The sequence below is a fragment of the Vigna umbellata genome, chromosome 4 (genome assembly GCF_029865625.1).
Source record: "Vigna umbellata cultivar VRB3 chromosome 4, Vumbellata_1.0, whole genome shotgun sequence".
Taxonomy (NCBI): Eukaryota; Viridiplantae; Streptophyta; class Magnoliopsida; order Fabales; family Fabaceae; genus Vigna; species Vigna umbellata.
In genome coordinates, this window is record NC_142168.1 from 40071765 (window position 1) to 40096130 (window position 24366).

At 32.2% G+C, this 24366-nt stretch overlaps 1 protein-coding gene across 6 annotated transcripts; it reads left to right on the forward strand.

The window, feature by feature from the left end:
* The first annotated feature begins 2370 nt into the window (after positions 1-2370).
* LOC148200167 (proteinaceous RNase P 2-like) lies at positions 2371-9666 on the forward strand. Of its 6 annotated transcripts, none has more exons than XM_088113445.1 (7): positions 2371-3359; positions 3687-3788; positions 3928-4103; positions 4586-4706; positions 5188-5256; positions 7563-7711; positions 9223-9666. In XM_088113445.1, exons 1-7 carry the CDS (start codon positions 2478-2480, stop codon positions 9287-9289), a joined length of 1566 nt encoding a protein of 521 aa, XP_087969571.1. In that variant the 5' UTR covers positions 2371-2477; the 3' UTR covers positions 9290-9666. The 6 variants fall into 6 exon arrangements, 4 of the variants coding, with proteins under 4 accessions (XP_087969571.1, XP_087969569.1, XP_087969570.1 ...); XM_088113443.1 differs by having other exon boundaries at positions 2375-3386; XM_088113444.1 differs by having other exon boundaries at positions 2375-3386; positions 9232-9666.
* The last annotated feature ends 14700 nt before the right edge of the window (positions 9667-24366 follow it).

Below are 24366 nucleotides of genomic sequence, written 5' to 3' on the forward strand. Positions count from 1 at the left end.
AAAGTAATATGAATAACACCACTTAAATTAAGTTTATAGCCACACTACACAGAAATTATGTCATATATTGTTGTTTATATTGTTGTAAGATGGTTCAATGATTTTCTTTATTTTTGTTTTAGACTTAGTCATAATGTATGAAGAAAAGATAAAAAACCAAGATAGGTGGATACAGGTAGAAATTAATAAAGAAGACCCATTGACTTGCAAAAGAGACAAAATTAATGCAAGAGAAACTTCGTGGAGAATAATGTTGAAGGAACTGGGAAGATACAATGTACAGCACTTGAGCATCTGACTGATGGATCAAGGTTTAGTATATTCCTCCTTTTATATGTACCATGTAGAGTTTAATATGATAATAATTTTTTATTATATACTCATTCAAAATCATCTTTGAATTTGTTTCTCTTTCCATATGATAGAAAGAAAATGGTGTATGCCATAAAGTACACGGAGATTCTTCTTATCAAAGTATCCATTTTGAGTGAAAAACATATTGACAACTTAAATATTTTACTTTCATGATAAAATAACCAAGTAAAATCTAAGTAGAGAGCTATGTCTGACCAATAATTTAAACATTATGGTTACTAAATTGAATTTTAAAATTTGAAATAAGTGATTAAATTGTTCTATAATCAAATTAGGAATCAATTTTAGATGATTTGTTAAATCAAAAGTGTGAAGATCTACAAAATGGTATTTTAACGTGAAGACTTAGAAAATGATATTTTAAAAATGATAGTGAATTAAAAATAATGAGACTCTATTATTTTAATATTAAAAGGTTTTAATATAAAAATGAATAGTTATAAACGAGTTTCATTATTTTAAAACACATCATCTCTCTAGAAACTACTTTTCTAGAGTCTTCTGTATTCTCTCTAAGGGTTCTTGCACCCTCTTCATTTGTTTGAAGATCGGAAACCGCCTATGTGATCCTTGTGGTGATATCTTCAATTTTATCCGATCAATTTCTCAAATAAAGTAAGTCAGTTTTTTTATCAGTTTTTTAGTTCACGTTCTTCAATGCATGTGAGGTTTCCCTTGCTTGTATGGGTTGAGTTTTCTCTTAGGTTTTCTACTGATCAATAGTTCTAATAGTATACCCTGATAATGTTTTTGTGGCATGTACATGTTGTTGTTTGATCTCTTTGAGCTCAGGAGCAAAATAAGGTTGTCTAGAGTTCGTTGGAGTTTCTAACAAGTAAGAAAAACTAATTTGTTTTTCATACATATAATAGGAAGATTTTAAATTTGTTATTTGGTGTGCATTAGATTACATGATAAGTTGTATGTGTTGAATTGATAAAAAGCAATTGTGTATGATTCATGATTTGTCTTGAGATTGTATGAATATATGAATGTTGTGCAAGTATTTAAACAAAAATAAAAATAATCACATGTGTGTTATAAAAACAAGTTAATCCCACAAAAAGAAAACAAATTTATAATTAATTATACGATAAGATGAAAAATATCTTAAAGATATAAGAAAACTTTTAAAATATCAAATAGTCCAATGGTGGAAAGATTATGAACATTGTTTTAGTAAAAAACCAATTCTTGAAATGAAACAAAAATTAAGAATAAGAACGTAAAATAAAATAAAAAAAATTATATTACCTAGTGAATGAGTATAACATTCTCATGTAAAAAAAAGTATAAAAAACAGTAATAATATTCAAATACAAGACAAAATAAATATTTAATTAACATTTATTATTTGAGCATAACTACACAACGCTTTTTAATAAGATAAAAGCATATTTGGAATGTGATTAATTTCATGATAAGCCAAATAATTAAAAAAAAAGAGAAAAAAGTATGTAGCTAAAAAACAGAAGTTATAATATTAAAAACTAAGAATTATATATATATATATATATATATATATATATATATATATATATATTTATATATGTTATTATATTACTTAAAAAATTATGAATATTTTAGTAATTTAAATCGGAATGAAAATGAAAACGAAAATAAGTATTAAAACGAGTATAGAAATATAGAGGGAATGGTATGTCCATATATATCCACATCCCTAACATCCCTGTATATATCTGCAAAAATCAGTCCCATATCCATACTTAGTCAATATAAAGATTTCTCATCAAAGGAACAAATTCAAACGAAACATATTTATTGTACAATGTTTATTTGGCATCCCTGTGGTACAGAACAATAATCAACTGTGTTTGTGCCATTTTTTAATTAGTATGGGTATAGTTAGTAATTATGTGACTGCAAGAAGCAATAGCTTGTGAGAAAAAATGTCCAATATTTCATTTCCAAGGAGTTGTAGTTTTTCTTACGGACCAAAGACAAGCCCATGGGTTAAGGGTCCGATCGTGAGTAACTGCCATCTCTTTGGAACGAACGAACCCAAGAAAAAACCGCCATCTAGGGTTTTAAACTAAACCCTGCAACTGTTAATCCTTGGACCAATTTCTCAGTGCGCTTCGATGGAGAATCCAAAGAAGAAGAAGAAAACCAGTCAAAATCCTGAGGCAAAGTTCCAATTTGAGCTCAACTCATGTTCCAAGGCTAAGGACCTGCGAGGCGCCATATCCCTCTATGACGACGCCATTTTGAACAATACGCGCCTCAACCAACACCACTTCAATGCCCTCCTCTACCTCTGCTCCAACTCCGTCGCCGACGACTTGCTCAAAACCACCGCACTCGATTACGGTTTCCGCGCCTTCCGCCACATGTCCTCTCTCGGCGTCGTTCCCAATGAGGCCTCCGTCACTGCCGTTGCGCGCCTCGCTGCGGCCAAGGGTGACGCCGATTATGCCTTCGAGTTGGTGAAGGGCATGGGCAAGTACAACAACGCTACCCCGAGGCTGCGAACCTACGATCCTGCGTTGTTCTGTTTCTGTGAAATGCTAGACGCGGATAAGGCCTACGAGGTGGAGGAGCACATGAATGGCGTTGGGGTGAGTTTGGAGGAGGCGGAACTCGCCGCGCTTTTGAAGGTGAGTGCGCGAAGTGGTAGAGTGGACAAGGTGTATGAGTATTTGCATAAGCTTAGAAGCTGTGTGAGGTGTCTTAGTGAGTCCACTACGGTGGTTGTTGAGGAGTGGTTTTGTGGTGCCAAGGCCTCTGAGGTTGGTGAGGTGGAATTTGATGTGGGGCAGGTCAAAGAGGGGGTTTTGCGGAATGGGGGAGGGTGGCATGGTCAGGGATGGATTGGTAAAGGGGATTGGGCCGTCAACAGAACGAGTGTTGGTGCCGATGGACATTGTTGTTGTTGTGGGGAGCAATTGGTTTGCGTTGATATTGATGATTCGGAGACGGAGAAGTTTGCAGGGTCTGTTGCTGGCTTGGCCTTGGAACGAGAGGTCAAGGCCAATTTTAGTGAATTTCAGGTGTTGTTGATATCTCCATTCATTGCAATGCAACACAATTTTAAATGACATGAATGATGATATATTATTGTTAGAGTTTAGTTTCTGTGCTAGGTAGGTATCAATCAGGAATCTTGATAGGTATGACTTTTTAGGGGTGTTATTGTTAAAGTCAACAAACTTAATATGCATGACAATTTGTGATTGGATTACTTTCGTATACAAACCCTTCGCAATATTGCTGCATCCATTATTTACTCTTGATATTGTTAGTCTAGCTATAATAGCTTGGTTTTGATACTTCTGGTTGATCCCTTACAGGCCTGGCTTGAAAAGCATGACTCTTATGAAGCTATAGTGGATGGAGCAAATGTTGGGCTCTACAAACAAAATTTTGCTGATGGTGGATTTAGCATTTCTCAGGTTGTATTCCTAAGTTATAGAGTTCCTTTGATTTTACTGTCTGAACAAGTTATGTATGTTTATTGCTCTTGCCTGATAATTTTGCTTGATTGCTTTTGCAGCTAATTGTGTTTGTTTTGTTGATTTTGTAATAGTGCAGCTTGATTGTGTTGTAAAAGAACTTTACAATCAGAGTGGGAATAAATGGCCGCTCGTTGTGCTGCACAATAAGCGCCTAAGAGGGCTAATGGAAAATCCTTCCAGCAGGAAACTGGTGGAGGAGTGGATGAATAATGGTGCACTGTATACAACTCCTAATGGGTCCAATGCTGATTGGTAAATTTCCAAATAAATGTCCTAAACATTGCATTTTCTTTTCACTGTTAATCTTTGGACAACCATATCGTTTCTTGTTCTGTTTGACTCTTTATTTAAAACTTGAATTTATCATGTTATCTATGCAATATGTATAATCTTGTGTGGGACTTAATTCACATTCGATGTCCCGTATATGATATGTTTCTGCATTAGACAGCTGAAGCTCTTGGTAAAACCAAAGTGGACGTAGACTTGAATAACCGAGAAGGTCTAAATGAAAGCTAAACTTTTTAAGTACTAAAATGTAAACGATTTTAACTTTTGGAGGTTCAAATATTTAATAGTTAATTTAGTCAAAATTCTTTGTTGTGTTTTTCATGAATATGTTATAACATTTTTATTTTCTGTTTGGCACTGATTCATATGTATTTTTAAAATTTAGTTTCAATATGTTAAGTTTAATAACCCATTTACTTATATATTAATCTTTTGGGTTGCAGGTATTGGCTCTTTGCCGCAGTAAAACTTAGGTGTTTGCTTGTGACAAATGATGAAATGCGAGATCACATATTTGAACTCATAGGAAGTAACTTTTTTAACCAGTGGAAAGAAAGACATCAGGTAAGTTATTCATTTTTTTGGCTTTACTTTAGCAATATACGAGTGAGCTGTTGCCTATTCACAATTTAAAATGGGTCTTCTATGGGATCTTTTTCCCTATAAATTTAATTTAAAATTTTATTATATATGTGTCATGTTTGGGCACTTTTCTGAAATTGATTACTCCTAAGGTTAGTTCAGGAGATTTTTCATTTGGATATTATGTTTTGTGTTAATTAAATTTTATTGTACCTGTTTTATGTGGGATTGGGATTTTTCCGGGAGGGGTGTGTAGTTTTTGTGAAAAAAAGGTGATGCATAATTTTTAATTGTTTGTTATTCCCTTTAGGACATTTTCCTATGTTTGACATAGGAGTAGTTGATTCCGTTTCGAGCTGTTAAGGTTCTTCTGCGTATAGTTCAACATGTGATATGTAGGTTATTCAAGATTTATATGGCTTACCCTTCTTTTTCTTTACTAGTTATCTTGTTTTCTTTACAGGTTCACTACACTTTTATTAAAGGAAACCTAAAGCTTCAGATGCCTCCATCATATTCATTGGTTATCCAGGTAATGTTGGAGTGGCCACTCTACTACTGTTCCTTCTGGGATGCGCTTGCATTTTGTTCTGTGTGACAACTTAGTAGTTTTGATCTTTTGGTATTCGAGGGGAGATGGTAGGAAGTTAGGACTTAGGGACCCAAGATTGAGGACTGAGGGTAAAGGGATTCTATTGTGTTCTGTCAGTGTAAGCTTCAAAACATAAACGAATCACAGACGAAGGAAAAAACATAAGTGTAAAAGGGGCGGCTTTACTTTTCTGGAGCACAGCTCCTGCAGAGAATACACCTATACTGCAATGCCCTCTGCTTTAGATGAAGAAGAGAATAATCAAAACCCACCTCTCTCATTTAGCAAACTTCCCCTAAATAATTAATTTAATTCCTCTATACCTTCTGAACGGGACTCAATAACTAGTTCCCAGTGCCACCTCAATCATTTTCATTGGTGTTTGTGTATATCTTCCTACTATTTGGCCTGAGACAATTATTCTGGTTATTAACAAGAGATTTGTATTGTCATTTAATAAAGTGATGATTCAGTATATTCTTTTTAAACTTTTTTTTACCTCTAATGTTCATGAAGTTGTGCAAGCAACTTTGATCTCTGTCCTTCAGGGATCAGAGTGAGATCCTTTTTGTGATGACAATTGTATGTCTCCTACAATTGGTGTGGATGCAGATAAGTTATTCTTAATTAGTTTGATCTCCAAAATATCGGCATTTGTGCAAATAGTAATGCTTAATATATATTTTGTTTGCATTTTTGTTTGTTCATTTCTTAAGCATGGTATGTTTTCATTGTATTTATTGTTGATAAGCAGAGGGGTAACACTGGAATATACTTGCAAATGCTTGGTGAAATGGTGCTTGCTCTGACATTTGAGCAAGATACTCACGATTTATTTACTAGGGTATGGCTTAACTACATATGCTTCGGATACCCTTTCCATCTACCAAGGAATATAAAGATGCCTGAGCAGGAGCAGTAAACAAACCTACGACGCAAAGATACCTTGGATGCTCTTTCTATCTACCCAATTGGCCAATGTGTGTGGGATGTGACACCCTTCCAAACCCATAGGAATTTCAAGATGCCTGAGCACGATTTTTCTACCCTTTTTTTATTATCAATTGCTTGTTTTTACCTCTTAATTAGTTTCATATTACAAAAATAGCGTAGAAACCGGTGAAGTTGTATGTTTGGAAATTGAAGTTGGATATCTGATGATTGTTATTGTAAGGAACCGCACGTTCCTTATATTTTTAAGAAAAGGAGATGGGGAAGGTGGGCGGTTGCACGCTTGAAGTGGTGGAGGAGGGGCTTCAAGTGGTGTGGACGGCTGGTGAGTGGTGGGTCTCTCCACTTTGACTCCAGCCACCAGAAGCATTATTGTTCCACTATGAAGTGCTCCAACCACCATGAGACCACCTTCATCACCTTCTTAAGTGGGCATGGCACCGAGGAAGCAAAGGAGATGGCTAAGGTTCGTCCAGCAACACACAAAAGGAGATTCACTTCTTCATTTTAAGGATTCTTGAAGGAGGAAAGAAGAAGAGAGGGAGAGCTGGACACTGTAGCAGAGGACTGGAACGGCAGAGGAGGAACACAGTGCAGAGATTGATTCAAGGTTTGCAAGGAAGTCTTCAAGAGGTAAGGGGAGTTAGATCTTTTGTTTGATTGTTGAATCATACTGTATTAATGCAAATGACCCAAGAAACAAAGTAAGAAAAGTCGAACTCAAACTCAAAGGGGAGAGAGAAACAACATTTCAATGGTGGACAAAGAGTGAAGAAAAGCGAGGAACAAAGAGAACCCAAACGGTGGAGAGAGATGGATGCTTCAATGGTGGAGAGAGAGTTGAGAAAACCAAACTGCAAGTGAATCTGAAAAAATAAACTGCTAAAAGGAGTTTCTATCCAAATTCATTCCAAAATTGCCCTTCTGAACAAATTCCACCTTTTTAGAAAAGCCTTTTAAAACCAACCAATGAAACAATGCCACGTGACGTTGTCAAAAAGTTGGCAAAATATTGTTGTTAAAGAAACGTTTTCCGTTTTATAAGGTTAGTTGTAGCATTGATTTACTGTTAGATTCCGAATTTTAGTTCATATTTTACCCTAAAGCTTGTTAGTAGCTAATGAGATTATGCATTGGTGATTACCTCCTAGTTTATTGAAAAAAGACATATGTGGATACTTTGAGGACGAGAAAGACATTTTATTAAATAACCTTTTATGTCTAAAGTATTTCTTTCACTGATGCCATTTTCCTTTTTAACATGATATATATACTTTTGAATTTCTATTCAGTAGATGATTGTTGTGCTGCTTGCCACAGTTGGAGCAATCATGTCCATAAAAAATTTCAACAACCTCTTCAACAATGGTCATCAAAGAATAGGAGTTGCACTATATGGCATTATCTGGCTCCAAGTTTTATTTGGTCTTTCTCGACCACAAAGGTAAAACAACTAAATTCCCTTTCATTGAGAATTTGTGTATCTATACGCATGATTTTGTTGGTTAGGAAGTTAAAGTAATTAGACCTTTTATGCTCTATGTTTATTAGGATTGTTAATAGAACGTTGTTGTTTTCTTTATTTATTTTCTTTAAATATAGTTATTTGTTATTTGTATTGCTTTTAATCTCTTTTTTTTTTTTTTAATTTGTTTGTTATAAAAATGACTAGAACACAAGGTGTTTCTATGTCTTGAGGTTAGAGTTCTCCACAAAGTGGAGGTAGAAGGAAAATTACGACATCTGCTTGTAGGAAAATGTCATCCTAATTAATTTGGAGATGTTGCATCACTACCTCATATTATCTTGATGAGTAGTAGGAGGATGTTATTGAAGAGCAACAAAATGTTGTTAAGTAGCACGAGGATGTTATTCAACAAGAACATGAAATAGTTGGATTTCTTGGATGTCGACATGATACATCATTATTGACGAGCTATGCTGATCATGTTACATTCAAGTTGTAACAGGGCCAAGTTAATAAAGTAGTTGTATATATATATATATAGATATATAGACACACACAAACTCACATGGACTTATTGGGCGTGGATTACGGGAGGACTACATTTGAGTTGAGGTATTTTCGTGGATCCCAAGTTAGACATAGTTGGTTGAGAGATCTATATAACAATTATTGTGAGAACCAACAATGAGAGTATGTCACACACACCTACTTGTTGCATCTTGTGTTGGATGCACAATTTCTATCGAAAAAAGTGCCACTTTTTATTTGTGTATCATAATTCTCTTTAGAGACCTCATGTGCTAGATATACTTGGGGAGTTGCTTAAGTAATAAAATTTAAAAAATAATTATTTAAAACAGTTAAATTGAAACAAAAAATTTAAAGAAATAGTCACTTAAGTAATAAAATTGAAAAAATAAATATTTAAATTTAAAAAAACTTTTATTTAAAATATAAAATTGAAAAACAAAAATGGATAAAGAAAAAGAACCCAATATATATATATATATATATGATTATATTATTATATAATATAATAATAAAATATTAAATTAAAAAATAAATTTATATAATAATAACAAGATTAATAAAAATAAAATAAATTTAAAAATAATAATAAAAACATAATTGTATATAAGAATAGTAATAGTAAGAAATGAATTTATATAATAAAAATTGAAAGTAATATAAGTTTATACAATAAAATATTTAAATAAAATTTAAATTATATATTTATAATATTAATAGTAAAGTAAATTTATATAATGATATTACTACTAATAATAAAAATAAGTATTAATAAAAAAGTTAAAAACAAAAATAATTAGTAATAATAAAAATAATTTTTAATTACAATATCCATTTTATTTAATAATAATTTTATAAAATAGTAATAGATAACTTTATAAAGTATCATTTTCCTCATAGAGGACCTGTGACCGTAGTTAACAATTCAGTATTTGAATTTTGAAAAACGCTTGAACAAGGTCATGCAGACATTATTTTACAACACTTGGAACTTTGCAAGAAATTCCTACAAGAAAGAAAATATGAGAAAGCCAATCTTGAGTGGTCCAGATGTAGGCCCTCTCTCTTTATTTTAAAAGAAATCCCACGTGATGGTCCGCCGCCAAATCCGATCGAAAGAGCCGCTGCCAACCATGAAGACAGAGGTGAACCTGCGGCCGCCACTTCTATTTGATTTTCTTTGTTTTGTATTTCATCACCTCCTTATCAGAGAGATTATCTTTAGATAAATTGAGGTTTTAATTTCTTTTTTTATCAGAGATTATCACTTCTATTTGATTTTCTTTGTTTTGTATTTCATCACCTCCTTATCAGAGATTATCTTTAGATAAATTGAGGTTTTAATTTCTTTTTTGTATCAGAGATTATCAAGATAATCTGTATAAATTTTGAGGTTTGTGGAATTTTCTTTTTGTATTTGATAATGTGTATAGGATCCAAAACAACAATACCTCTCTTTGTTATCTTGTCAAGCATTTTTTTTCTTCCTAAGTTATATATTTCTAGGGGAGAGAAATAAAGACAACCATTAAAACTATTTTTAAGAATCTTATATGCTCTAATTTGTACCTAAATTTTTGTATAAATAAGCACTATATTTCCAAGAAATGTTATCAAATTTTAAGAATAGAATTATGTATATTTATGTTATTCCAACCCTGCAAAACAATCTAAAATAACTAATCATCATATTAAACATGAATCAATGACTCAATCCATTAGATTAAGCTCACACTCACCATAGTCCAACTACTAAATTAACATACTCACATTTCATATTTAATCAAGATAAGAAGCTAAGTCCTAACTCAAGAACTCAATCCTTTAGAATTTTTCCTGTCAAAACCCTCCTTTTTAACCAATAATATATTTTCTCAATCTTATTAATTAATTAGACATGCAAAACCCATTATATTGAACCAACCAACTCTTTCATAACTTTCTCACACCAAACCAAAAGATTCTAACAACAACCCAAGTACTTATACCATATCACAACAATATTTCAACATCATTTAAATAAATTAAATAATTGTTTCTAACCATCATAAATCATCCAAAACCAATACTAATTTCAACCAACAATTTATAACAAAATTTCACCACATCAAATTTCACACAATTCAAACATCTAACATAAATTATACACATCATACTAAATTTAAAGCATTAGTTAGTTTCCCTTATCGATGATCAAATCGTTCTAGAAAGCCTTTAATAGCTCCAAATGCACAAGAAGTTCTATCTGCTCCTACGAACCACAAAAACACGATCTGGATACACTAATAGGACCATTGATCAATAAAGAGTCTTACAAAAGACTCAAACTTTACTTGCAAAATGAAAGGGCTAGAATGCAAGAAAAACGAAATAGACTTAAAAAGAGAAACATAAAATCAACTTATTCTATTTAAGAAACTGATTGCTTAGACTTGAAGATCTTCCAACAAGGATTACTCAAGCAATCTTGGATCTTCAAACATATGAATAAAAAGCGAGAACCCTTAGAGAGAAGTCAAAAAACTCTAGAAAAGTGGTTTCTAGAGAGACCATGTGTTTTAAAATAATGAAACTCGTTCATAATGAAATTATTTATACTAATGCAAGTTAGAATGACTATATTCATTCATTTTAAAATTCTGATAATCAAATTGTATCAAAGTTTTAGACAAGAACAAATTTTGATTTTACATTAAAGTTTATAGACTAAAAATATATTTAACTCCTATAAACTAAAAATATATTTAACTCCTTAAATAATTATATTTGTCATAAAATAAATTAACATATTATACTTATAAATAAATTAATTCATTTTAAATATTTAGTGATAAAATAAATCACACTTTTTGATATTATAAATTTTGTTTAATATTCATTGAATTCATTTTTTATTACAATTTTAAATTGTTAAAGTTTGTGACTTTAATAAAACAAAAAAGTAACAAATTAATTATCTTTAAATATACTCATATTATATTTATTATTATTATTATTATTATTATTATTGATTAAACAAGTTTAACAACAAATACTACACGAGTATAACTAATAAAAAATATTAAATAAAATAAATTATATTTAAATATTAATTGTTTTTAGAATATGTAAGATTATAGTTCTCATAGTATTCTACTACCATTGGATTCTTCCCATCTTCAATAATACAAAACAATTAACTCAAAGAAAATATATAAGATGTTATTACAGATATTACAAATATAACAAAGCAAACAAACAAACACAGAAAATAAAATGTAACCTAATGTACCAAAAATCATCATATAGCACGTTTATAGAATTAGACATATAACATAGATAAAAAATCAATCCTAATTCATAAAATTCTTCCCTCTATACTTGACCATCTAGATACATGTATTAATGTTAGGCTCATGGGAGACTTGTGGATGTGTGGCGACCTACCATCCAAAGTACCACACAAGGTTAGTCCGTCAAAAACCTATGGTCAAATTAACCCTAGGCTAAAGACCTCCTACGACTCCTCACGACATAACCACCCTTATCTACTTAAGTTTGGATAGTTATTGAAGTGTCAAAATCATTTCCCCAATCTTGAAATCTCTACTTCAATACATTACACTCAAACACAACACGAGGATTTCCCCCGTGAAATTCCTTTTACCACAAACTTAAACTGAATACACATTCATCATTTCAATTCACAGGGCATTCATAATTATCATAAACTATACATAACATCCATTATCATGTGTCATGAACATATTTATAAATATTAACAAATATACATCATATCAAAATAACCAATCCAGTCAAACAAGCAATTACATCATTACCATTCGCAGGGCATTGATAATTTATTACAAACTGTACCTAACATCATAATAATTAACTTAAAACCAAACAAGAAATTAAAGACAAGAAAACAACATAAAATGCCAGAAACAGGGTGGTCAACGAGCTACTTTCCTCACCCAGCGAGAGGACATCTTATCTAGCAAATTAAGGAAAAAAGAGGTCCATACCTGTAATGGAAAAATGGCGTTGAACGCCCAATTCCACCGCTCAACGCCCAGAAGTCAAAGAACTTACTGACTTTGTGGAGCTCAACGTCCAAAGTGGCACTTAGCATCCGGGAGCCCAATGGCTCTCGGTTTTGTAACGCTCAATGCCACATAGGGTCGCTCAGCGTTATACCAGAAGTCAACAACTCGATTTTCTGATTTGGTTGCATTCCAAACCTATCCAAATGACCAAATTGATATCATTGACACTAGACTACTAGACAAAGATATTTCAACAAGCTCACATTCAACAATTCCATATATCAATTCATGAATTCCAAACCAAGTCAAGCATGCAACACAATTGATTTAAACATTATCAATATCAAAAACGGTAATTAGCTTTCCTTACCTATTAACAACAGAACAACTTTATAAAACCCCAAACAACTCCCATAAATCAAATGACACTCAATAGAATCATGATCAGGATATGCCGTTAGAACCACTGATCAACAGAGAGTCGCGTAGAAAACTCATATGACACATACAACCATAAATGGTGTGCATGCAAATGAAGAGAAAACATACTAAAGAAAAGAGCATAAACCAACTTACGTTTTTGCAAAGGCTAGACTTAAAGATCTCGCCGTGAGAATCACTCAGGCAATATCTGATTTCAAACAGACGAACAAAGAGCGAGAATCCTTAGAGAAAAGTAAAAAACTCTAGAAAAGTAATTTATAGAAAGATGATATGTTTTAAAATAATAAAACTCGTTTATAATGAAATTATATATATTAAAATCATTTAATATTAAAACAATTGAGTCTTGTTATTTTTAAACCACCACCATTTCTAAAATGTCATTTTCTTAAATTTTACATACTACTTTCTTTATTTTAATTCTATTTTTTGTAATTTTTAATTACTTTATTATTTAATAAAATAAAATTTATAAAAATATATTTTACTTTTATTTTTTAAAATAATGTTATTTGTAAAATAATTTATTAATAATACAAATTATCTACACTATAATATGAAATAAATTATAATGTAATAATTTTGTCTCACACAAATTTCATTTATTTTTCTATTGTGTGTTGGACGCGTCCTCCGACTTACAAATAATTGCGATAAATAATTGTGATGTTGTTCTTACACTGTGTATGAAGGTCACATTTAGCTGTTCTGGATTGGAGTTGATATGTTGGCTTATGAATAATGTAACATCCCAAAATACAGTAATCACCATAAATTAGAATTAATTACATTTGACAGTAAACAATACAGTCTTTACACTAAGATCAGAGTTCAAAAACCAACATATGTTTAAGTACATAAAACAACTACCGTACTTCGGAAATAAGAGTTATGAACGAACGGTTTTACAAAACATTAACCGAACGTTCAAATATTAAAACTAAACAGCTAACATCTAAAAGATTAACGAGCGCTCTAGGGCTCGGCTTTGACTTCCACTTCTACCAGATTTTCTTCTTCAATGACGTCTTCTAGCAAGGCCTCGCCTTCTGCTCACATCCACACGGATGATCATCGCAAGGACAGGACGGACGTACAAGGACGATGGACAACACAAGGAAAATACACAGGGTAAGCTTATGTAATTTAATTCATACATCAAGATATAAAATAAGCATTCACAATTCACATCAACACATAGTTCAACATATAACATCATACAAATTATATTACTAGACAGACCGTCCGGACTGTATGAGTCTGTGTAGCTACAAGCGTCCTTGCACCCGAGTGATGTAGTAACTGGGATACACTCAACAGCTGCCACTCGAGGTTAGCCCTATCCAAAGTACCCCTAAGGACTAGGATCTCCTGCCGTTCCCACACATGACCTACCCCCTCTACGTGAGGATGAGTACTCACGGAACATCAGGATGGACTGCCAGCATTAGCATAACCACAGTCATACTTTACCAAATCCAATATTCAATATATATGAGTCGTTCCTTCCTAGAACGCTCGTACAAAATCCATAATCGTATAATCATTCCATATCATGTTCATCCTTTAAAATCTTGTACTTCATTCTCATTTTTATCTTTATTTTCCAATACCTAAAATAACGAACGTTCAGCCCTCTGAAGGACGAGGACGAACGTTAAGGACGAGATCTAGAAAGACTCGTTGCCAATCAGAATAAATCAACACTTGATTCTTTGACGAACGTCATTACTATTCAAATCAGTTAAATGAACTGATTCTAGAACGATACAATCAATATTCAGAATAATTTAAATACAAAGGCTCTAGGCCGAATCCAAATGGATAAAGATACAACAAGACGAGTAATTGACTATAATGAAAAAAAAATTCATTTAAAGAGATCGACTGCCAGTCAATGACCGAACGCGATAATACCCGTTTACTAAAATATTTGGACGAACGCTATTTACGCACGTTTGGTAATCAAATGTAATGACGAGCGCTCGGTATAAGACCGAACACTACTTAAGACGAACGCTAGGTGTAAGACCGAGAGCTCATTAGAACGGACGCTAGGTATACGACCGAGCGCTACTTATGACGAACGCTAGGTATAAGACCGAGCATTACTAGTTTTTAAAGTATAAGGGTATAAATGTATTATGGCTTTATTTCAGATATATAGATTCAACTAGACTAAACCGAACGCTCAACCTAGTACCTCACAAAAGGACGCTCGTTCTCGACCAGAGTCCTTCCCGAATGGAAGAATTCCATTTTTAAACTATTTACTAGGAAACCGAACGGTAGAGGACCGTTCGATGACGAGCGTACATTTTCATAGTAAGAATGTCATATTCCAGATTTTTCATCTATTTCTAACTCAGTTTCAACATATCAATTTATACTTCATAACTTCATATTAAATATCAATTTACATACATCATATGATTCATGTTAATCAATCATACTTTAAAATAATTTCTCATATTCACAATCATACGCCTCGACCATTCACATACATATCAACCAACATATATCATATTCATTCAGTACAACAGCGATCGTTCATACAGCAAAACAACATACAAATCTAAATTAAATTATGTAAGCTTCCCTTACCTGGATAGTGGTGTACGTCTACGAGGATGACTTTGTCTCGTTCAATTATGGCTTTCTACACTCAACGATTTTCTTAAGTTCTTCACTAAATCTAACCAAAAGAAACGTAGAAGAATTTAGCTTATACCCTTGCATGCAGCCGAATCTTGGTTTGCATGTAACTCAGAAACGAGCGTCCAGAGTCGAGAGACTTACCGGTTTCAAAACTTGGATCTATTCGGTTCAGATTGAAGCTCTCAACTCAGAGGATGCTCCTACGGTTTCTGAATATGAATCGGAGAAGAGAGTGGTGAGTTATGGTAGAGAGAAGATGGAAGCTTTCTAGAGAGAAGGAGGAGGAAAAATGGAAAGTCAGGTTTTAGGAAGGTGAAGGGTGCATGCAGAGAGAGTGGGAAGAAGGTTTTCAGAAAAATCAGTTTTCTTTCCAAGGTCAAATGGACGCACTCTCACATACGGACACCTGTCTTCCACTACTGAAATCAGAATGTTCCATTTTGACACTTGGCAGACGTGATCAGAGTTTGTGAGTGGGTTTTAAATGAAATCCGAACAAGGTTTGGGCACATTAAATGCGATTTAACAGGTAGAGGCTGGTTTACATTTCCAAGGTCTTACAAATAAAGTAACACGCCCATATATATTATATATATTGGAGTTACCATTATAAAAAATTTCTGAAAACAAAAATATTTTTTTAACTTTTCTTCATATTAAAAATAAATTTTGTTTTTAATACTATGATTAGTGTTAGCTTAACAAGTTTTTAAAAAGTTAATATTTTTTAAATAAATGATCTATAAACATGGCTATTGAATTTTCTAAAAGCAATTTTTATCTTTGAAAATGTTTGATTTAATTTATAATATTATATTTTTCAAAACATCAAATCTGTAGGAATATTGCATCAAAATGTTTTCTTGTATATTTAAAATATATCTGATTATATTTTAAGTTTTAAAAAATACTTTATTAGATTAAAAATTAACATTTCACATTATCGTAAAACTAAAATTATAACTTCGTGGTTCATGTAGGGAAGGAAGATTTACCAAAACACGGCAAAATTATTGAAATTGATAATAGTACCCAAGAAGAAAATTAAAACTAATAGGAAACACATAAGAACCATGTGCTCAAGTTTAAACTGGCAAGAATACATTTTTAATAGTGAAATGAACATAATCCTAGTTTTAGGTGCACTACTTGTCCATAATTTTAATTTTAATTTAAATTTCAATTAATCCTTTTAGCCATCCTTTTAATATTTAATTAAATAAAAATATACAATTTTCTTTACAAATACAATTTATTTTCTCATACCATTCAATATTAGATGCTATCATCAAATCTATTATTTTAGCATAAATTTATATATATTACTTATCGATTCAACATTGCAATTTCATTCTCAAACTCTCAAAATAAAAAAAAAATGTAATGTTGTAGCTTCTATAGTATAAGAATATTAAAGTTGATAAATATTTTAAAATAATAAAATCGAGTATTTTAATGTTAAAATAATTCAATAATATAAATAGAACTTTATCAAAATGTCTCATTATCTAAAATACTCATCATCTTTCTAAAACTTGTTTTCTGAGTTTTAATTTATTTCTCTCTAAGATTTATGACTCTTAACACATCTATTCCACGATCAGGAACTGTCTAGGAGATCATAGTAGTGAGTCCTTCATTCTCTACTGATCGATTTTCTTTATAGAGTAAGTAAGTTGCTACTCCTTTTTCTTTAATTCTTAGTTTAAGGCACATACATATAAGTTTGCTCGCGTGTGTCATTTGATCTTCTTTTCTAGTTCTTTGTCGATCAGAGGTCCTAAGGACTTACTCTATAATGATTTTGTGGTTTGTACGTATTTTTAAAGTTGAGACAAGAGTAATACATTGTATAAAGTTGTGATAGTTTTCCCAATTAGGTAAAGGAAGCTAGTGATTGTCTATAATTTAAATTTGCAAGTATGAGTGGTGGTTGATATGATGTTATGTTAATTTGATAGTAAATAAGATTATTGTTTTAGTGTTATTAGTGTTTCTTTGATTGTATTTGGTTATTGGATGTATGATAAAATGGATGATCTTGATTTGTATTTGATTAACCTTGTGAATATTGCTATTTTGAAGGTAATGTTATAAAAATTGGTGTTGTATTGAAAAGTAAAGAGTAAGTTGAGTTGTATGTTGATTTTGGACCTTAAGAAGGGGTTTTTATAAGCGAGATTTTGAGGTAAAGGTCGAATGGGAGGAATTGAGTTTTTGGGTATGTTCTAGATCATTTAAAACTTATTTAAGCTTTGAGTTAGTAGAAATCTAATGTAGAATTGGTCGGTAGTTAATAGGATGTGTTTTTGTATGGTCTTTGGTTCATTTTAGGGGTTTTGAGTAGTGGGATTCTAAAGTAGCAAGTTTGTGCTTAAATAAATGGTTTGGAGTCTGTTGTTGGGTCATTTATAACTTGTTTAAACCCTTAAAATGTCAAGTTTTGAGTTAGAAAGGGTGAGATTAAGTTTGGACACTTGAGAGTAGTTAAATCAGTTTAATGCACCTAGTTTTTGGTCTAAGGAGCAAATATGAGGTTTGGTGTTTATTAAGAGGTTATTAGGACTTAGCTGGCTAATTAGAGTGTTAAAAACCTAGTTTAAAACAAGAGAAATGAGATGCATGAGTATGAGTTGTAAGTTAGTTGATTGAACCTTGATTCTTAACCAAATTAGCAAAAATGTTATTTAATTTAAGTTATAAACTTGTTTTTAAATCATTCTTAGTGTCTAGGGATGCCATTTTTATCATTTGGATAAGTATTGAGAGCAACCAAGCTAAATTAGAGGTCTTCACTCTTCTCGTGTGGCGCTTAGTAGCAATCAGCGGAGCCTGAGCGCTAGAAAGCCGAGAGCTTTGACGCTCAGTTGCACTAAGGTGGCACTCAAGCGCCAGATTTATGTGAAGAATAGCGCTTAACGGTAAGGATGTGTTGCTCAACGCTAATGTCTTTGGCATTCTCTCTTTGTTGATTCATTCTTTTGCTTCTATGGTTTCTTTTAAGATTGGTTGGTCCTTTATGACATGTTTAATATATTTTTATGAAATGTTATTAAGGTGTGATTGAATAAGAGTTTCTAAAGAGAAATTCTGAGTGGTTATTTCAAGTTGTGTATGAATGTAGGAAGCTCATTCTTGGAGGTTATCCTATCACTCTAATAGTCATTCATTCTCAATTACAGAGGAGTGATGCGTATGGTGAAAGTAGCAGGAGGTCCTAGTCTAGGTGTTTCATTATAGCCTAAGACGTAGAATGAACTAACCTTGTGAGTGTAGTAGAATGAAACTCATTAGAAATGACTTTGTAGAGCAATAAAGGTCACCACAAGTACATGATCCGCCATAACTCGACATTCATACTTTTAATCCGGATAGTCAAGTCTAGGTCCATGGTATGCTTAAGATGTTTGTTTAACTTTGTATGAAATGTGATGTATGATTAACTATGATATTATGTGTTTGTTTCTTTTAACATTAGCTTACTCTTTTTTTATGTTTCTTGTTTGTTTTCTTGTGTATGCTTAATTTCTTTTGCAATGATTATCTGATTGGTATGAGTAGAGAGTGAGGAAGTCTCTGTGGAATCGATTCTAGGAAGCGATGGTACAAATGTATAACTTGAGTACAGTAGTTAGTTTTGTATAACTATATTTTGAGAGACATGATGTAAATATTTACGTTTTGCCCTTTTTGACGTTGTAAATATAGAATAAATTATAATTATATTGGATAACTGTATGATATTTTATATACTTATTGAATTTAACAGTTTTATTTTATTAATTATGTGAAAGTTGCTTAATAATGTTTATACTATTTAAATAAAATGTTACACGTATCCTATATGTAACATCCCAAAATACAGTAATAACCATAATCAGAATTAATTACACTTAATGATAAAAATTCAGTCTTAAAATTTACGAAAGTAAAGGTTTAGGCTGATCGGCCTTACAAGAAGTTAAATAAGAAAACACGCTCGACATAAACGTACCCAACCAACGGTTACAAAGTATGGATACATACCGAACGACCAAATAATATAAAGGTCGATCCAAAATCAAATACAAAGAAGCATCTAATCTAATAGCTACCCGAACGTCTATTGTTCGCACTTCACTTCAACATCTACCAGAGTTGCTTCCTCCAGATTCTCCTCTTCCAATGTTTCCTCTAATAACGCCTCGCCCTCTGCTCACATCCACACGGATGATCATTGCATAGACAGGACGAACGTACAATGACGATCGACAACACAAAGAAGAACGAAAGGGTAAGCTTAAGTAATTTAAATTCATACTTCAACATTTCTATTCAAACAAAACACTTAACTACAATACAATATAACCTCATCCAAAACATAAATATATAAAGATTAGACCGACCGTCCGGACTGTATGAATCTGTGTAGTTACAAGCGTCCTTGCACCCGAGTGGTGTAGTAACTGGGATACACCAAACAGCTGCCACTCGAGGTCAGTCCGTTCTTACGTCGCCCATGTTAACTTATGGACTAAGGACCTCCTGCCATTCCCACACATGACATACTTCCTCTACATGAAGATAGTATTCACGGAACATCAGGATGGACTGCGAGGCTTAACTTATCCACAGTCATACTTTACCAAAAATTTAATATTCAATAAACATCAGAGTCGTCCCTCCATGGAACGCTCGTTCAAATACCAAAATCATAATTTCACTTCTCATAGTGCTCGCACACCTTAATACTTCCTTTATTCACATTCTCATTCTATGTTCCACTCTCTTAAAAGAGACGAACGTTCAGCCCCCTTCATAATGAGGACAACCGTGGAGAACAAAACCGAAGAATTTACTCCGTTCCAAAACAGAATAGAACCAATTACCAAATAGATGGACGACCTGTATTAATCAAGGTTACTCGACACTGTCGGTCGATACTGATGAATGATCTGTGGCCCCAAGGGTGATCGACACAGTAGGTCGACACAAATAGATGATCTGTAGTCACAAGGGTGATCTACACAGTAGGTCGACACAGATGGATGATCTGTAGTCACAAGAGTGATCGACACAGTAGGTCGACACAGATAGATGATCTGTAGTCACAAGGGTGATCGACAGTAGTCACAAGGGTGATCTACACAGTAGGTCGACACAGATGGATGATCTGTAGTCACAAGAGTGATCGACACAGTAGGTCGACACAGATAGATGATCTGTAGTCACAAGGGTGATCGACAGTAGTCACAAGGGTGATCTACACAGTAGGTCGACACATATGGATGATCTGTAGTCACAAGAGTGATCGACACAATAGGTCGACACAGATAGATGATCTGTAGTCACAAGGGTGATCGACACAGTAGGTCGACACAGATGGAGGATCTGTAGTCACAAGAGTGATCGACACAGTAGGTCGACACAGTAGGTCGACACAGATAGATGATCTGTAGTCACAAGGGTGATCGACACAGTAGGTCGACACAGATGGATGATCTGTAGTCACAAGAGTGATCGACACAGTAATCTTCCCGAATGAAAGTATTTCAATTCAAAGAATTTTACTAGAACACCAAACGGTCAAGAACCGTTTAATGTCGGACGTACGTTATCATAGAGAAATTCATATTCAAGCTTCACTTACATTCACTCATTTCTCAGCATACATATATATATTTCATATTTTCAAATACTCATATCAACTCATACTTATGATCACATACCAACAATCAACTAACACAGTTCATACTTCATGCGACACACATAATGTTCATACAGTACACGACAAACATACGAATTAAATTATTAAGCTTCCCTTACCTGGTTAGCAGTGTACTCCCAAAAGCAAGATTTTTGGTTCGACCTCTAACAGCGTTCTACACCCGGGTTCACTCAACAACTTCCACTTAGTCTAAAATACCAAAAATTAGAATAACTCATACCTAGAATCCATGCATGCGACCAAAACTAGGGTTCGCATGAAACCAGAAAAATATAAACGGTTGACTACGAGAACTTACCAGTTCCGATCCACAATCTGTTCGGTCCAAAAGAAAGATCACAGCTGGACGAACGTTCCTACGGCTCTGAAACGTGATCGGAAAGGGAACCGGTGAGTTACAGAAGAGAGAAGTTTAGATGTTTTAGAGAGAAGTTGGAGAAGATGAAGATTTGAGGTTCTGAGGAAGAAGATGAGTGGTGCAGGTGAGTGGAAGGGTTTTTCGAAAGTCATTTTTGTTCATTCCCATTCCAGTCGAACGAGCGTCTCCTCTGCGGACACCTGCACTCCCACTTCTGATTTCAGAATTTTCCACTCGACACATGGCACTTGTGCATGCAATGCAAAGTGGGTTTTAATTACTCAGAGCAGTGACGTGGCGTGTGTATTAATGGTGATGTGACAGAGATTATCAGTGTAAATTTTCTGGGGTCTCACACTATACAGTAAAACTAAAAATAATAGGTGACCTTCATAATGAAAAGAAAATAATGGTAAGTTGATAATAAGTGGATAATGAGTTGAGAATGAGTTAATAATAGAGTCATATATAAGTTGATTATTTCAAATTATAGATGATTTTCGGCTCACAACATTAAAAAAATGCCATGGAAAACAATAACAAATCTATGACATATATATGTAAATTAATTCTTTTACTAATCCCTTATTAAAATCCGAAAACTATTTAAAGAGGGATATATATGGTATATGTAATTAAAGTGTAAGTTAATTATTTTTTCAATCCCTTATTATGCATAACACAAGCATAATAGGATAAATAATCTAGTCCAAATCCTTTTGATGTTCTCCTCCACAACATTAAAATACATTGATATTGATATATTAATTTTTTTTAATATATTTTAAAATATCAAAATTCAAAATGAATGTTTATCCATATATTTTGAAAAGATAATAAAGAAACAGCAGAAAGAATCGAAAACATCGAGATTCCATTGTAATGAAAAGTTCTGCAAGAAAAGCTGCAACATTGGAAGTAGAATGAGAGTTATTGGTTGAGGATGTTAGCATTTTATGGATGCTACGACCACGATAAATAACCAAATTCTCTCTCATGGGTTGGAATTTGGATTTATTCAAAAGAACAAGATAAAAAGTACAAGGTGGATACACGCAAGACATGCACATTCCTATGTAGCCACCTCATATCTACGTGGAGTTTTGAACATTATAAATGTTACACGTTTTCTTGTCTTTAATGCTACTACCGCGTTCAGTTATAAACTTCTATTACACCGTCAATTGTGGGTACAAATTTTTTTGCATTTATTTGTAAACTAATTATAAGGTTCATGCTTCCTCAGTAACTTTTGAAAGTCAAATTTTATAGTAATATGTTTTTTGTCTCTTTGATTGCTACTTTCACAATTTCAAATAGACATTATAATAATTTTTTTTATTTGTATTTGTTATTTATTTTCTAATTATTCTAGATATATTTGTTATGATACAGCGATGAAAGGATAAAATAAATTATCCTGATAGTAGACATTACATTAATAATGAATACTTTATTAAAGCTAATAATATATTTTAAAAACAAATAAAAAAGAAACGGAAGCAGTATATATATTTATATATTTAAGTACATTAGAGAAACTGTTATTTTTTTTAAATATCCTTTCGTCCATAAATTTTATGTTATCCAGTTTTTTTTAGAAATTTATGGATTTTATTTTTTTCTTTCTCATATGACAAACAGGTATACCACATTTTTAAGGTTTGTAAAATAGTTTAGTAATGAATGGTATGTCACATTCAGTTTAGGTCGACAATTTGATAAGGTGAATACAAAACTCAAAAACACGGTGGAAAGTTTGGATAGTTTGATAAAGTGCATTGAGAATTCAGATAAATTTAATGAGAAGTTCAAATGACTCAATAAGGTGTATTGAGAACTCGATTAGTAATTTAGATAATTTAGATAACACTTTTCTGAACTCTTTATACCTTCGACTGAACTATCTGAATTATTCATATACCTACTGGCCTATCTAATTCTTATCGGACTAATCAGATATCTTACTGACCTGGAAAAATAATACACGGGCATTGTTAATCTTACCAGATTGGGGACGTCTTAAAAAGTTTGCCACTTATCTAATCGACTTTATTTGAGTTGGGAAGATGGCACACACCGAGCTATCTCGATATAAGGACAAAAACAAAACTAATATCGTTGATTATGGATGACTATATCCGTGACTTTCTAAAAAGAGAGAGACAAAATAGACCAAATTTTTGAAAAAAGACAAAAATAAAAAATAAAAAATATATAATAATTTAGTGATAAAAAAACTTATTTAATTAAAAAAATAGTTTATAAAACTAACCGATAGTGGATAAGCCTTTAATTTATAAGTTTTTAATGATAACAAACTTATTAATTTAGAAGTTTCCAGAAATAAGGATTAATGAGTTACAAATGTAGAATGATAAGAAAATATATAAATAGGTAAGTTTTATTACATGAGTGAAGTCTATGTTTTTCTTTGACAAACATATTATGTAATTATATTTTTTGAACTTTTAAAATAATTAAACTTTCATTAAACTTTAAGTATTTGAGTTAATAAGTTATCTTATAAAATTGAAAGTATTAGGTAAATTTATATTTCTTTTAATAATTATAAAAATTATTTTTATAATTATAATAATCACAATAATAATAATAATTTTATTATTTTTTATAAACATAAAAAAAAGTTTTCACTAGTTAATAAAGTAATTGACAGATATAAAATACTTCATAATATTATAAGTATATAATATTTATTTATATAAATGAAATTTGTGTTTATAAATAAAATAAAATTAAAAAATGGATAAATTGCAAATAATTACTTAGAAGTTAGTTAAAGTAACATATAGCTATAAATTAGAAATTCTTGCATTGTCAAACTACTAGTTTATAAACTTTTTAATAGTTAACTTGTCTTACCAAAACACTTCACGCCAATCTCTTG